Raw genomic sequence first — 16,589 nt, forward strand, 5'->3', positions numbered from 1 at the left:
AGGGATCTATTTTAAAAGTTATAAAAATCATCAGCACAATGAATCTAAGATAGGATCTTATGTCTATTTTTTTTTTTTTTTCATTGACAGAGTCACGGATTTCCATGATAAATTTCACTGCATAACAAAAACCTCCGTCTCAGTCAGAGCTTCACCCATCCTTTCGAGTCTGGACCAATACAGAGTGTCATCGGTGAGTCACGGAGCCAATGAGAGGACACCATTCCAATAATCAAGCAAAAGGGCGATGTGTCCATGTAACGGGACTCCTCTCACATCTGCGTTTACTGCCATCAGCCACAAAGCTCATGCTCACGGAATCGAGTGTAATATAAACTTCAAAGGTAAAAGCAAAAATTTATCTCTTGCATTTACGGACTTTATTGGGTTATTTGGACTTGCTGTTGCAAATGTTTGTGGTTGAATAGAGTGGATAGTTTATAAATGTAACATTTAAACGACTGTAGCCTTATTGCTAACACGATCCTTCCTCTTTTGTTCCAAAAAAAAAAAAACAGAAGTAATTCACGAAACACGACAAAGCTTCGGTTTGGTCATTTTAAATATGAACTGACTTTTGAAATAGCCGACATGACTATGAACGTTTCCATGCGGAATGGTTGGAATTCTTTGAATACTATTTTGGCTTGACTAGGCACATCTGATTATGATGATGATGCACAAACACGATGTCTAGGTTTGAGACTCTTTTTGTTTGTCCCTCTTTTCAGATGCAGTTTATGCTGCTCTTTAGCAGGCAGGGGAAGCTGCGGCTTCAGAAATGGTACGTGCCGCTGTCTGACACACAGAAGAAGAAGATCTCCCGTGAGGTCATTCAGATGGTGCTGGCACGCAAGCCCAAAATGTGCAGTTTCCTGGAATGGAGGGATCTGAAAATAGTCTATAAAAGGTTAGGAAACGACACTGAACGATAAGGAGTGCATGGAAGGAAGGAACAACAGATCTATTGTTTTTGGCACTTTCCACGATGTGGGTGTGTTCCCTGACTTTTTTTTATTAAAGGCACACATTTTGTGTGTTGAGACATGTTTGATAAACTATTTACCTGACATAAAAGTAACCTAGCAAGAAAAGTAGCTAGTTTTAAGCACTTCAAATGTCTGTATCTCCCCCTTTAAGGGTTAGTTCACCCAAAAATGAAAATTCTGTAATTTATTACTCACCCTCATGCCGTTTCACACCCGTAAGACCTTCATTAATCTTCGTAACACAAATTAAGATATTTTAGTTCAAATCCGATGGCTCCGTGAGGCCTCCATAGGGAGTAATGTCACTTCCTCTGTCAAGATCCATAAAGGTACTAAAAATACATCTAAATCAGTTCATGTGCGTACAGTCGTTTAGTATTAATATTATAAAGCAACGAGAATATTTTTGGTGCGCCAAAAAAAACAAAATAACGATTTATTTAGTGATGGCCGATTTCAAAACAATGCTTCAGGAAGCATCGGAGCACAGTGAATCTGTGTGTGTCGAATCTGCAGTTCGGAGCGTCAAAGTCACGTGACTTCAGCCGTTTGGCGGGTTTGAACCGCGATCCGATTCATGATTCGATCGATACACTGATTCATAACGCTTCGATGCTTCCTGAAGCATTGTTTTGAAATCGGTCATCACTAAATAAGTCGTTATTTTGTTGTTTTTTGGCGCACCAAAAATATTCTCGTCGCTTTATAATATTAATATTGAACCACTGTACTCACATGAACTGATTTAGATGTGTTTTTAGTACCTTTATGGATCTTGACAGAGGAAGTTACATTAACGGAAGCCATCGTATTTGAACTAAAATATCTTAATTTGTGTTCTGAAGATTAATGAAGGTCTTACGGGTGTGGAACGGCATGAGGGTGAGTAATAAATTACAGAATTTTCATTTTTGGGTGAACTAACCCTTTAATTACTCACCCTCATGTCGTTCCACACCCGTAAGACCTTTGTTAATCTTCAGAACACAAATTGAGATATTTTAGTTGAAATCCGATGGCTCTGACATTTTCTATCTCAAGATCCATAAAGGTACTAAAAACATTTAAATCGGTTCATGTGAATACAGTGGTTCAATATTAATATTATAAAGCGACGAGAATATTTTTGGAGCGCCAAATAAACAAAATAACGACTTATTTAGTGATGGCCGCTTTCAAAACACTGCGTCAGGAAGCATCGGAGCACAATGAATCAGTGTACAAAGTCTTTCTGAAAACAGCCGAGCACCTGGAGGCGTGTCGTGTGAGCGGAGATAGAGATATCATGAGCACACGCAGCATTTGTGTAGAGATCGTCTGCAAGCTATCAATGATCAGCTAAATTTAAACACACAATACACCATTGCATTATCCCTGGATAACTTTTGAATCACTATAATGAATAGTGTATAGTGAATGATGAATAATGAATTTATGAATTCACTACGTTCGTGTTGTTTACATTATATGCACCAATTATATGCGCCAATTGCCAACAAAACAGACATTTGATGCAGTTTTACTTACCAACTGCGGTTCCAACTCATGACTGGGATCATTACCGCTGTGACCGCTCCATTTTTCAGTTTCAAACGATCTGTAAATCCAGCGTAGAACTGGGCCTTGTTTATGAAATCATAAGCGCCGATCCTGAGGGCTCGAGCAGCGACGGAAAAACACGAGATATTCTCCATTCATTTTAACTAATAAAAAAGTGATTGAAACTATCAGTTTCTATTCCAGTAGTGTAGACACTGCTAAGTGTATTACTGCCCTCCACAGGTCAAAGTTTGAACTAATTGTTATATACTTGCATTAGAATATTGTATATGACAATTTAGTTCAAACTTTGACCTGTGGAGGGCAGTAGTACACTTAGCATTGTCTACACTGCCGGAAAAGACTGTGTACCTGAAAGCTTTAATGAGGGTCCTCAAGAGTTTTTTTTTACCAGGATTCCCACCGTTAAACATGATTATTTAAAAAATAACTAATATTGTGGGCTGATGGCTACCATCGATTAACTGCTTGGTAGCTCACAGCAGGTTTGTCTTTTATAAGTTGCATTAAAAATCAATCCCTCTATGGAGAAAATAAAGGGGATTTTTACGTACAGACACAGACTGTTGTTCTTTATTTGTGGAAAGTGCCATTTGCTGTCATGTTATATTTGAGTATAGTTGAGTTTATTTTTTATTTTTTCATTTAACACAAATGTATTAATTTTTTTTAAGTCAAATCTCAACTTTTGGTGTATTTTATTGCTTAGTGCTTCTTTAATTACAGTAACAAGAGTCGTATATGTTTGAAATTGTCAACAAGGTAAATGAGAATGACTGCTCAGAACAGAAAGATCCTGTATTTGATAGTTTGTAACACTGTGTAGTTTTGTTCTCTGGCCTGACAGGAGGAGGAACAGTGAAAAGTGTTTCACTTTCTTTGTACTGTTTATTTATGAGATGAGCTTATTTTGCATTTCAGATATGCCAGCCTGTACTTTTGCTGTGCTGTGGAGGACCAAGAAAATGAGTTGATAACCCTGGAGATTATCCACAGATACGTGGAACTGCTGGACAAATATTTTGGCAGTGTGAGTAAAGTTTTATGTCAGCTTTTGCCTTTCAGCCGCAAGGAGCAATGTTGTTTTTGGCATATTAAAGTCACAATGAAATCAAAATGGACAATTCTTATTTTTTACAGAATGTTGCAGTGCTTATTATAAATGATTTATCCGTGCACATTATTATTGTTTAAAAATTCATATGCCCTCGTAACCTTTAATCAAAAGGTTCATGATGTTTGTCTCAGCGGAGGGTGGGACTTAATATCCTCCCCAACTGACTACAAATTGGCATTCAGATCTGCCTGTATTTAGTTGGCAGTTGGGTGTTGCCAAGGAAGTTTGATTGGCAATCCAATCAATTCCTGAAGGACGAAATCAAATGCCGCCCTAGGTTTTTCACTCTGATACATGTCACAATAGTGAAGAAAAGAGTATCGCAACTTCCGTTTCATGCTGACTTTAAAGTGATAATTCACCCCCAAAACTGACAACTGTCATCATTTACTTGCACCATATGTCTTTCCAAAGATACATGACTGGATCACTCCAAAAAGTACAAATGACCACCATTAAAGGGTTAGCTCACCCAAAAATTCATTAAAAAATTAAAAAAATTCTGTCATTAATTACTCACCCTCATGTCGTTCCACACCCATAAGACCTTCATTCAACTTCAGAACACAAATTAAGATATTTTTGATAAAATCCGATGGCTCAGTGAGGCCTGCATTGCCAGCAAGACAATTAACACTTTCAATGCCCAGAAAGCTACTAAAGACATATTTAAACAGTTCATGTGACCACAGTGGTTCAACCTTGATGTTATGGAGCGACGAGAATACTTTCTGTGTGCCAAAAAAGCAAAATAACGACTAATAACGAACCACTGATTCGAAACAAAAGATTCGTTAAGCTTCAAAGCTTCATGAAGCAGTGTTTTGAAATTGCCCATCACTAGATATTTTGGGGTTTTTTTGGCGCACAAAAAGTATTGTCGCTTCATAACATTAAGCTTGAACCACTGTAGTCACATGCTTTCTGGGCATTCAGAGTGTTAAATGTCTGCGTTAATTAGTTAGCTGGCAATGCAGGCCACACCGAGCCATTAGATTTTATGAAAAATATCCTAATTTGTGTTCCGAAGATAAACGAAGGACTTACGGGTGTGGAACGACATGCGGGTGAGTAATTAAAGGAACATTCCACTTTTTTTGAAAATAGGCTCATTTTCCAACTCCCCTAGAGTTAAACAGTTGAGTTTTACTGTTTTCGAATCCATTCAGCCGATCTCCGGGTCTGGCGGTACCACTTTTAGCATAGCTTATTTATAGTTGAACTATGCTAAGCTATGCTAAAAGTGGTACCGCCAGACCCGGAGATCGGCTGAATGGATTTGAAAACAGTAAAACTCAACTGTTAGGCTCATTTTCCAACTCCCCTAGAGTTAAACAGTTGAGTTTTACTGTTTTCAAATTCATTCAGCCGATCTCCGGGTCTGGCGGTACCACTTTTAGCATAGCTTATTTATAGTTGAACTATGCTAAGCTATGCTAAAAGTGGTACCGCCAGACCCGGAGATCGGCTGAATGGATTTGAAAACAGTAAAACTCAACTGTTTAACTCTAGGGGAGTTGGAAAATGAGCCTATTTTCAAAAAAAGTGGAATGTTTCTTTAATGACAGAATTTTCATTTCTGGGTGAACTAACCCTTTTAAAACATAATAGAGGGTATGCACGTGACGTCACCGTCGACCGTTAGGACTGCGGTCACGCACGCTGAGTGGCAAAAGACTGAGCAGCAGCATTGGTTTTCAGCGTGAATGTGGTGCAAAACACATTCAAAACGGGAAGGAGCTTCGCGGCTGACTGTACAAATAGATTTGACACAAACCTTGAGGTAAAAACTAGAGAAAGCAACAGAAAAAGAGGCAAATGGATCACTGCAATTCACAGAAACAGCTGGACTCCAGCAGAGAAACATGGATTTGCAGTTATCATTTTGTGTCGAATTGTTGGATTTTGAGGTAAAATCATACCTTATATATTGTATTGGTATATATTATGTTGACGACTCATCAATTAAATAGTTTCCATCTTATATTATGCATAATTGGGTGTTTTTAAATAAACAACACTGTCAAAAACTATACTATAAAACTATATATGTTTTTGGGCTGGACAATATGAAGATATAACATTGATATAAGTGATTAAGCAGATTTAAACCTACCGATATTGTAGTTATATAAAATATTCACAGCCAGATTTGCTTTATACGTTATTTCCCCGGCGTCAAATCAGGCACGTATTAACGTTAAATGTCAGGAAACACAATTACTGGCTGCATGTCAATATCCATGGATTAGGTTTATTTGACAAGTTGTAAGAAACACTTTCGAGTCCAACCTTTAGGGTAATTTGTTAGTTTTACTCGCGTTTTCGCCGTTTCTCCTATTAATCCAGTTACGCAGCAGGTTCTTTTGCCACTCAGTCCAGCTGAGGGAGCGCGTTTTCGGCGGGAAAGTGACGTCGATGCATACCCTCTATAAACAGTATTTATTGATTTATTTTAAACTTTCCTAAGCCATATGATAGCATTGTGTGAGGAAAAGAATGAAATTTGACCATTAAACTTTAACTACTTTCACATTCTATGGAAATTCTTTTCCATAATGTGAAAGTTGATATGTTAAAGTCAATACAAAAAGTAAAAGAAAGGAAAGACAGGTTTTGAGTAAATGTCAGAATTTTCATCTAACTATTCTTTTAAACCAATGACCTGTTATATTTTAAGAGTTTCAGATAAACTCATTGTGATAATCACTGTGTGTTTGAACACCAGGTGTGTGAACTGGACATTATCTTCAACTTTGAGAAAGCATATTACATACTGGATGAGTTTATCCTGGGTGGGGAAGCCCAGGAGACATCAAAGAAGAATGTTCTGAAGGCCATAGAGCAGGCTGACATGCTGCAGGAGGTGAGGATTGCACATAGTGCTCATTCTAATCATGCTTGGGGAAAAAATACCATCAGTTTTTAAATACATGAATCTTTTCTCTGATTTTTGAACTCTACAGGAAGCTGAGACGCCACGTAGTGTTCTGGAGGAGATTGGACTGACATAAATGTTGAGGACTAACAAACCTACCAAAACACTAACACACATATTCCTTTCTTTTTTTCTGTGGGCATTTTCTCTATATCTGTATTTTAGGTTAGCTTGCAGGTAAAAGTAGTGATTAAAATAATCAGCACTTCCTGCATAAACAGCAAGGTATTGATGCCTGTTTTTTCTACTGCCAAACATCTAAGGGAATCTAGGTCATCAAAAAATTAATCTGCGCCACTATCTTAGTAGTTATGCAAATTTCCCATAGCGTTTGACTGTTCGGGAGTCAGGTTTGGATCAGTACATGTGTAGCAAAGATTAGTGTCAGCATCGCCACTTTTCCCATGACGTCTTCTCTGTATTAAAACATTACCTCTCACCTTCAGCTGCCTTAAAACACTCATTTCCAGCTCACACATTGTTTGCCAGTATTTTTTGCAACTCTCAGTAGATCTAGTAGAAGTGAGAGGTTCAAGACCAGGACTTGCTAAAGTGTTACGGACCAAACATTCTTATTCAGCTCCAAACGGGAAATACAGATAATGTAAATTTATCAATCAGAATTTTTGGCATAAATTTAATGATTGTAGGCACAAGTAAACACCAGTATTAGTACATTCTTGACCAAAAACACTGTAATGATTTGTTCCTGTGAACACTTAATTGGTTCAGGCATATCAGCCATTTGCCATTCTTCTGTTTAGTTTCTAATGCCAAAGAATTTTCTTCACCATCCTCATGCCTTTTCCCATAAAATCATCTTTGTATGCTATTGTGTATGTCAGACTTCCTCTTGAAAATACATGTCTTTTGAAGATTAAACTAAACAAATGATGAATAAAAGTCAGATATTGCAACATGTTGTCCAAATCTTTGACGATGGCTTACTAATAAAGAATATTATTCGATATGTATGCTAATTATTTTTGTAGTTAATGCATCTAAATCAGCAGTTCTTATACTTTTTGGCTCCATGGCCCCCCTTTGTCGAGGACAATATTCGAAAGCTCTTCTGTTTACATGTACCTCTGGTACTTCTGTTGTAATGAAAATAAATAAAATTATAATATGACCACAGTTTATATGATGTAGTCATCTTTATTTTAGTGTTTTTAAGTTTTTTTTATTAAAATTAATGTTAATATAAATTTAAGTATTATTTATTTTTAAGCATTATTTTATTATTTATAGTATTTTACCAGGAAGTCTCATTAAGATTAAAATCTCTTTTACAAGAGAGAACTTAATTTTCTATGAATTTAAAAGTTTTTTTTTTTTTTTCTTGAATGTCCTTACCCAAATCATTTATATAAATAGAAAACAAAATAGGTCCCAAAATGGAACCCTGTGGGGCACCTTTAGATACATCAAGAAAATCAGATTTGTTTTCCTCCACATGAACACACTTGAGTCCCATCTGCCAAATAATTTCTGAACCATTTCACCATCCCTGGTCCGAAACCAGCACCTGCTAAGTTTGTTCAACAGCAATTTATGACCCACTGAATCAAACGCCTTAGATAGATCCACAAATAAGGCTGCGCAGTGCTGTTTAAAGTCATTTATCACTACTGTAGCAGCAGTAATGGTACTATGCCAGTTTTAAAACCGGATTGAAAAGAGTTTAAATTATTATCAAATAAAAACTGTTTTAACTGTATATTTACCCGAGATTCAAGAAGCTTGGCCAAGATTGAGAGTTTGGAGATCAGACGGTAGTTGTTCATCTCTGAGGGATCACCACCTTTAAATAATTGGGAGAACATAAGCAGCTTTCCAAATTTTAGGTACAGAATTCGACAAAAGACTCTGATTTAGACTTTCTAATCATCAATGTGCACTTCTTTTAAATGTAGACCAATCAGCAGGGGCGTTAAAAATCTGGCTTGCGCCCACAATTTATTTCTTAAATGAATGAACTCTAAAAAGACTAAATGAAATTCATTTTTAGACTTACTGAGGCCCTCCTGATAGTTTGCCCGCCCCCTTGTTGAGAATCTCTGATCTAAATGCATCCTGATCTTACTGTGAACAATTAATTAATGCATAAAATTCATTTTGTAAAATTATTTGAGATTTTTTAGCTCGTACTTTTTAATCAAAATGTCATAATTGGAATAATTTCTCTCTAGGGACGTATGCCAGACTTCTCCAATCATTTAGCTCGCTTAAACCCTGCCTCTTTCTTACAATTGACCCGAGCCTGGATTCAGATCCTTGTCCATCCAATCAACAACCAATGGATCGAACAAAGTCCCCCACCCAAAATTTATATCTTTTTTTAATAATCTGTTTCACTTCGATGTACGTCAAAATATGGAAGAAAAATTATCTGTCGCTACTTGTTACATCGCAACTTTAAATAAAATGGCAAAAATAAATCTTTGAGCACCCCAATGATAATGAACAAAAATATAATTTTTACCACCATCACCAACAATTTAACAAGATTTCAGAAAACGCTAGATTTAATTACAAATGTACAGGCAATGTATTCTTCATGAAAGCTAAGCATTTTGTTATGCAAACTAAAATAACAGCTGCTTTAGGACAACAGAAACAGTTCATGTGTTTTAGGTAATCTATCCAGATTGTGTGTTGCCATCGGATGTGGTAGTGTCTGTAACCGCGCACTGGATTTCCTCTTCTGGATTATGAAAATCCAAAGTTGAGGTCTCAACTTTATCTTCTGGTGATCCAGTGCTGGACGCCACAGCTGTACATTCTTCAGCAGGAGCTTCTGATTTAGACGCCATCTTGTTACACTCGTCATTCAGGGAGTCTTCGTCAGACCCCGCAGATGAGCTCAAGCTGCGTGATTTACTCTTCTTTCTTTTGTGTTTCTTTTTACCCTTTTTCTTCTTCTTGCTCTTTTTAGAGTGCTTGTGCTGTCGTGTATCCATTCGGTCAGAGTTTTCTGGGCTTTGGCTTTCCCTTCTGTGACTCCGTTTCACAGAACCGTTTTTAGAAACATGGTCCGGACTGTTTGATTTTGACCTCTTTCTTCTCGAGTCTGCTGATGAATATTCGCTTTGCTTTAACCGGTCTCTGCTGCGGGATCGGCTCCTGCTCCTTCTGGATTGCTCTCTCTGAGATCTCCTTATTATCGATTGCTCTGACTTCCTTCTCCCTCTGCTTCTGCTACGACTCCGCCTTTCACTGTTTCGACTGTGCCTCTCTCTGCTGCGACTCCGCCTCCCCCTGTAACTATACCGCTCACGGCTGTGACTCCTTCGATCCGTCCACCTGCGCTGGGATCGTTCAGGGCTATTTCCACGCTGGGACCACATTCCATCTCTGCTACCCGAATGACGACTAGAAAAGCCTCCACCGCGGTCAGGGGACATGTGAAGATCACGGTCTGCCTCCCAGAATTCATTGTCTGGATTTCTAAAGACATGGAGGAAGTTGCAGTGTTTCCCCTTTGGACATTTCCGTCTGTCGAAAAGTCCTGAGAACATATAAGAAAAAAAATATAGGCATATTAAAAAATTATAAATAAAAAAGGCTTAAAATAATGACAAAGAAAGTACTACTTCTCTTTTCCTTACCACATATGGCTGTTTTCCATCTAGTTACTGGGGAGAATTCACATTGCAGTTGTCTTCCAGCATACCAGCGGCCATTAAACATCATGAAAGCCTCTTTACATTGCTCCTCTCTGCAGGCATACAGAGATAACAAAAATAAAATAATATTTACAACAACTGTAATTTGTCCTCTACAGCAGTGACTGTAATAATACTGGACTTACGTGTCATACTGAACGTAAACGTTTCCTCTCAAGTGAGGTTCAAAGTTGCAACTCACCTATTAAAATATGGGGAAATAATTTTGTTAATTTTGTAAATTATTTTTTAAAAAATAATGTAAATTATTTCATATTTTTAAATTATTAAATTATAAAAAAAAGTAATTTTTTAACAGTTTTATTGAGTTTTATTTTTTTTATAGACAAATAAAAACAAGAATACAAAGCAAAAAGCAACTATACAAACCTAGAACCCACCCCTGGTAGACTTCAAGAATAGAGAAATAGAATATAAACAGAATCTAGATACAAAATAAATAAAATAAAAATAAACAAACTAAAAAAAAAAGAACATACAATTTTTTTAAGATAAAAACATCAAAAAAATATCAAAAGCAGCATGCCATATATTCACAGCCTTGACATGGGATCCATGTATACGAGAGGTTGAGAATTCCATCGATATAATGTCCAACAAAGACATCTGTCCATTGTGTGAGGAAGATTCCAGCAGTTAACTAGCATTTTTTTTGCTGCTCTGAGAGCAGCTAACAGTAAACATCTTTGTTGAACAGATAAGGGAACATCATACAAAAAAAGAAATGACGTTGAGTCAAACATATCAGTCCAAAAAGAGGTGAGAGAGGGACACTCCCAGAAGAAGTGCAAATACGTGCCCTGAGATCCATGAAAACACAGATTACACTTGGAAGAGAATGTCAAATTCTTATGGTATTGCTTCAGAGGATTTAAGTAAACGCTATGTAATAATTTGTTATGGTTAAGGTTCTTATAAGACAGCTTAAATTACTGATCAGAAAATAAATCATGTGCATCCTCATTAAGATCCTTGGCCTAAACAGTTGTAACAGGGTTTGTAGGAATGCTCAAGAAGATAAACCCCCAGTTTCATTATAGACAAGGCTTAAGCTAGTCCCAGACTAAAATATATGTTTGAGCTGTTTTAAATGAAAGCAACTTGCACTGATATCTTAAAATATGCCAATGCCATTGTTTTGTCTCAAGATGCACACCAGTAATATTTTTTTCTAAGGCTCATTTGTAAAAGCTACTTAAAGGTGCCATCAAACGTTTTTTTTTACAAGATGTAATATAAGTCTAAGGTGTCCCCTGAATGTGTCTGTGAAGTTTCAGCTCAAAACACCCCATAGATTTTTTTTTTTTTAACTGCCTATTTTGGGGCATAATTAGAAATGCGCTGATTAAGGCTGCGGCCCCTTTAATTGCTCGTGCTCTCCACCCCCTCCTGAGCTCTCGACTGTATCACTGCATAAACAAAGTTCACACAGCTAATATAACCCTCAAAATGGATCTTTACACACTGTCCATCATGCAGCATGTCTAATCATGTAAGTATGGTATTTATTTGGATGTTTACATTTGATTCTGAATGAGTTTGATAGTGCTCCATGGCTAACGGCTAATGCTACATTGTTGGAGAGATTTATAAAGAATGAAGTTGTGTTTATGAATTATACAGACTGCGAGTGTTTAAAAATGAAAATAGCGACGGCTCTCTTGTCTCCGTGAATACAGTAAGAAACGATGGTAACTTTAACCACATTTAACAGTACATTAGCAACATGCTAATGAAACATTTAGAAAGACAATTTTCAAATATCACTAAAAATATCATGATATCATGGATCATGTCAGTTATTATCGCTCGATCTGCCATTTTTCGCTACTGTCCTTGCTTGCTTACCTAGTCTGATGATTCAGCTGTGAAGGGATCCAGACGTTAATACTGGCTGCCCTTGTGTAATGCCTTTCATAATGTTGGGAACATGAGCTGGCATATGCAAATATTGGGGGCGTACACCCCGACTGTTATGTAACAGTCTGTGTTATGTTGAGATTCGCCTGTTCTTCGGAGATCTTTTAAACAAATGAGATTTATAAGAAGGAGGAAACAATGGAGTTTGAGACTCACTGTATGTCATTTCCATGTACTGAACTCGTTATTCAACTATGCAGAGGAAAATTAAATTTTCAATTCGTTGGCACCAATTCGTTGGTATCAGTTGGACCTGATATGCAAAAACATAAAAAAAGAGGTACCTGATAAATTATATTGGGTTTTAATGAGCTGAAAGAATTTCAGACCATTATCATCATAGATATCACCCAAAAGTATTTACTTTGTTTTGCGCCAACTAAAGAAGATTATTGTGAAAAACAGGCGAATGCCTGTGCCAGATTGTAAACTGTTGCGATCGCCTTTCGACTTCCCTCCATGTGGAGAGGAGATGAGTTACATTAGGACCAAACTGTGATTTACTCTGCCTTTAGCAGGACCTCCGAAAAACAAGATGCTTCACTTCATACAGATAAACAATAGACTCCCTAATTGCTCTACATGACACAGAAGCATCAGGATCAAATCAGACTGATACACTTTAATAATATTTTTTAATTTATGTTGATAAGTTGATATGTTAACAACTGTTTTTCAAATGTTATTATGTTGATACGTTTTAGGCTTTTTGTTTTAGTTACCTTGAACTGTACCACCCTCCCTGCGTTCTTGAACTCTGGCAGAGCGTCTTCATAGAAATCCAGGAACTGCTGGTGCGTTTCCTCCTCGCTGTACTCAAGACAGGCATCAGTGTCATAGTCATCACGTCTGCTCTGCTCCATCCCGAACGTCACAAACATCCCTCTCACCATCAGAGTGGTGCTGGATGTTGGGTGCTCATGCTTTCGGGAGCACCTGTTCATTACACACAGTAAAAAATAAAATAAAAAAATCATCATCTATTACAAAAACCTGACCAGAAATTTCATTTTGACTGGCCAACTCCTTGAAAAGAGTAGTTTAATAAACACTTACCGGTCTCCAAACCTACAAGCACCCGTTTTAAGGAAGAAGGGGCAGTTTGCCTTGTCCTTTTCAGTTCCATAATCCTTTGGGGCATCAGGGTTTTTCCAAGGACCACCATTTTCCAGCTAAATGCAACAAAATAAGGAGACTTTTCATGATTTCATGATTATTGCAAACATGGAACTGCATTTTCCAACATACATTTGATACAGAAAGCAAGGAGTTACCTGACTCTCTGCTTGATCCAGCATTTTCTGTACCGCTTCCTATAAATGGTGCAAACATACACAGTATGGCGGGTGAAATTGTGTGGTGTGCAAGCACGTGTCTGTTAGAATTGGTTAAGACAATCTGGCAGATAATTTGTAAGTTATAGACTGATATTATAAGAATTTTGTCATTCAAATTTGGCTGTTTACAAAACATGTTCTCTATTGTGGCATCAGTAAGCAAAATTATCACTATACACCCAGTTGACACGAAAAGATACATGTTCTTCATTGGAAGTGGACACTTGCTGCATTTTAAAATCGATTTGGTGTATCTTAGTTAAGGAAATGAAGACATTTTTTTTTTGCTAAACAAAAAAAAAAAAAAAAAAAAATCACACAATGTACACATGAAACAGAGACGTCTAGCATGTGGCGTGTATGTTAAACCACGATTGACAAACTGATTGAAACTTTAAAAGCTGATTTGTTGCAGGTAGCATGAAATGTTTTGATATCTGATAGAGGATATATGTAGACATCAGCATCTTTATCCTCCCAATGCAGGGATCACCTCTCTCTGTTTCTTCTCCTGTTCCTTCTGCTCCCGCTCCTCTTTCTCTTTCCTTTGCTGCTCCTCCCATTCTTCTCTTATTTTCCTCTTTGGTTACAGAAAAGCAGATATTGGAGCATTATATGTATATCTTAATTGAGATTTGTCCAGGTCATTGCAGAATGTCATAAATTTAAAGGTGCCCAAGAATGCTTTTTCACAAGATGTAATATAAGTCTAAGGAGTCTCCTGAATGTGTCTGTGAAGTTTCAGCTCAAAATACCTGATTGATTATTTTTAATTAATTTTTTTAACTGCCTAATTTGGGGCATCATTAACTATACACTGATTTTGGCAGTGCGCCGCCCCTTTAATTCGCCTGCTCCCTGCCACACGAGCTCTCGACTATAGTGCATTTACAAAGTTCACACAGCTAATATAACCCTCAAATGGATCTTTACAAGATGTTCGTCATGCATGCTGTATGCATGCTTTGAATTGTGTGAGTAAAGTATTTATTTTGATGTTTACGTTTGATTCTGAATGAATATGAGGCTGTGCTCTGTGGCTAACGGCTAATGCTACACTGTTGGAGAGATTTATAAAGAATGAAGTTGTGTTTATGAATTATACAGACTGCAAGTGTTTAATAATGAAAATAGCGACGGCTCTTGTCTCCGTGAATACAGTAATAAACGATGGTAACTTTAACCACGTTTAACAATACATTAGCAACATGCTAATGAAACATTTAGAAAGACAATTTACAAATATCACTAAAAATATCATGATATCATGGATCATGTCAGTTATTATTGCTCCATCTGCCATTTTTCGCTGTTGTTCTTGCTGGCTTACATTGTCTGTGCACAGATCCAGACGTTAATACTGCCTTTCCTTGTCTAATGCCTTGAACATGAGCTGGCATATGCAAATATTGGGGTCATACATATTAATGATCCCGACTGTTACATAACTATTAAAAGTCTTTTAAACAAATGAGATTTATATAAGAAGGAGGAAGCAATGGGGTTTGAAACTCAGTGTATGTCTTTTCCATGTACTGAACTCTTGTTATTTAACTATGCCGAGGTAAATTCAAATTTTGAATCTAGGGCACCTTTAATGTCAGCAAGTGGACTTTTCTTGCTATTTAAAATATATATATATATTTCATTTACATTTTGAACAACCAAGAGGTCCAGAAATTGCTCACCTCTTCTTCCTCCTTTCTCTTTTGCGCTGCCTCTTCTTTCTCCCTTTTCAGCCTAAATTCTTCCTGCGCAATCTTTTCTCTCTCCATCCATTCCTGGTGTAATCGCTCACTGGATTGTAAAACAAAACAGTATATTTGTATTTTGTTCAATTGATATCATATGAACTTAAGATGACAAACCTCTGCTCATCATCCTTCTGCTCTTCCTCATCTTCAGGCTTGTACTCTTGGTACTCTTCATTTTGTGAATGACCAAGAGCTGAAAAAGATGAGTTTGTTACTGACAGCTGATAACGAATGCTTATGTCATGCGTATGTTATGGTTATGTTTGCATATATATATATATATATATATATATATATATATATATATATATATATATTATACACATTATACATACATATATATATTATACACATTATACATATATATATATATATATATATATATATATATATATATATATATGTACACACACACATTATATACATTATATATATATATATATATATATATATATATATATATATATACACACATTACATTATATATATATATATATATACACACATTATATATATAGAATGTATATAATGTGTATATATATATAATGTAATGTGTATATATATATATATAATGTATATAATGTGTGTATGTATATATATATATATATATATATAATGTATATAATGTGTGTGTATATATATATATATATATATATATATATATATATATATATATATATTGTATATAATGTGTGTGTATATATATATATATATATATATATATATATATATATATATATATATATATTATGTATATAATGTGTGTATATATATATATATATATATATATATATATATATATATTATGTATATAATGTGTGTATATATATATATATATATATATATATATATATATATATATATACACACACCTATAATATAAATATAAATTACCTGCTTCTCTTATTTTAGCAAGAGCTTGACGTTTCCGTTTCCTTCTCTCTCGTTTAAGAACAGCTCGTCGTTGTTTTTGACTAAAAATGAGTTTAAATAAATGGTGATAAATAAATAGCAAAAATATAAAAAAATTCTGATGAAAATGTAATCATAGCTACAGAATAAAAAGCCCCATACAACACCTGAGCACAACAGCAGCAGTTTCACACTCATCTAAGCGACTCTCAGAGTCCTGCGTCTCTGACGGGTCTGTTTGAATCGAGCAACAATCATTATCTGTCATTTTAAAACGCTATTTACACATTACTCAGGTAGACAACAACAGGAAAAAGCGCTCCATTAAGGCAACACATTTCACACCAATCATATAAAGCGCGCGCAAAGATGA

General features: G+C 36.0%; 2 protein-coding genes across 2 annotated transcripts; one reads left to right on the forward strand and one right to left on the reverse strand.

Annotated features, from left to right (window-relative positions):
• The first annotated feature begins 236 nt into the window (after nt 1-236).
• Nucleotides 237-7,735, forward strand: ap1s2 (adaptor related protein complex 1 subunit sigma 2). Its single transcript, XM_067387374.1, has 5 exons — nt 237-344; nt 732-910; nt 3,471-3,579; nt 6,395-6,532; nt 6,633-7,735. Exons 2-5 carry the CDS (start codon nt 732-734, stop codon nt 6,678-6,680), a joined length of 474 nt encoding a protein of 157 aa, XP_067243475.1. The 5' UTR covers nt 237-344; the 3' UTR covers nt 6,681-7,735.
• A 1,112-nt stretch (nt 7,736-8,847) lies between these two features.
• On the reverse strand, nt 8,848-16,584 carry zrsr2 (zinc finger (CCCH type), RNA-binding motif and serine/arginine rich 2). Its single transcript, XM_067388435.1, has 11 exons — nt 16,384-16,584; nt 16,199-16,278; nt 15,419-15,497; nt 15,239-15,347; nt 14,044-14,130; nt 13,488-13,526; nt 13,270-13,385; nt 12,936-13,149; nt 10,419-10,474; nt 10,216-10,325; nt 8,848-10,115 (listed from the first exon to the last, which is right to left on the reverse strand). The coding sequence occupies exons 1-11, from the start codon at nt 16,482-16,484 to the stop codon at nt 9,247-9,249; spliced, it is 1,860 nt and encodes a 619-aa protein (XP_067244536.1). The 5' UTR covers nt 16,485-16,584; the 3' UTR covers nt 8,848-9,246.
• Between the last annotated feature and the right edge of the window lie 5 nt (nt 16,585-16,589).

Source organism: Chanodichthys erythropterus, chromosome 6 (genome assembly GCF_024489055.1).
Source record: "Chanodichthys erythropterus isolate Z2021 chromosome 6, ASM2448905v1, whole genome shotgun sequence".
In the NCBI taxonomy this organism is placed as follows: Eukaryota; Metazoa; Chordata; class Actinopteri; order Cypriniformes; family Xenocyprididae; genus Chanodichthys; species Chanodichthys erythropterus.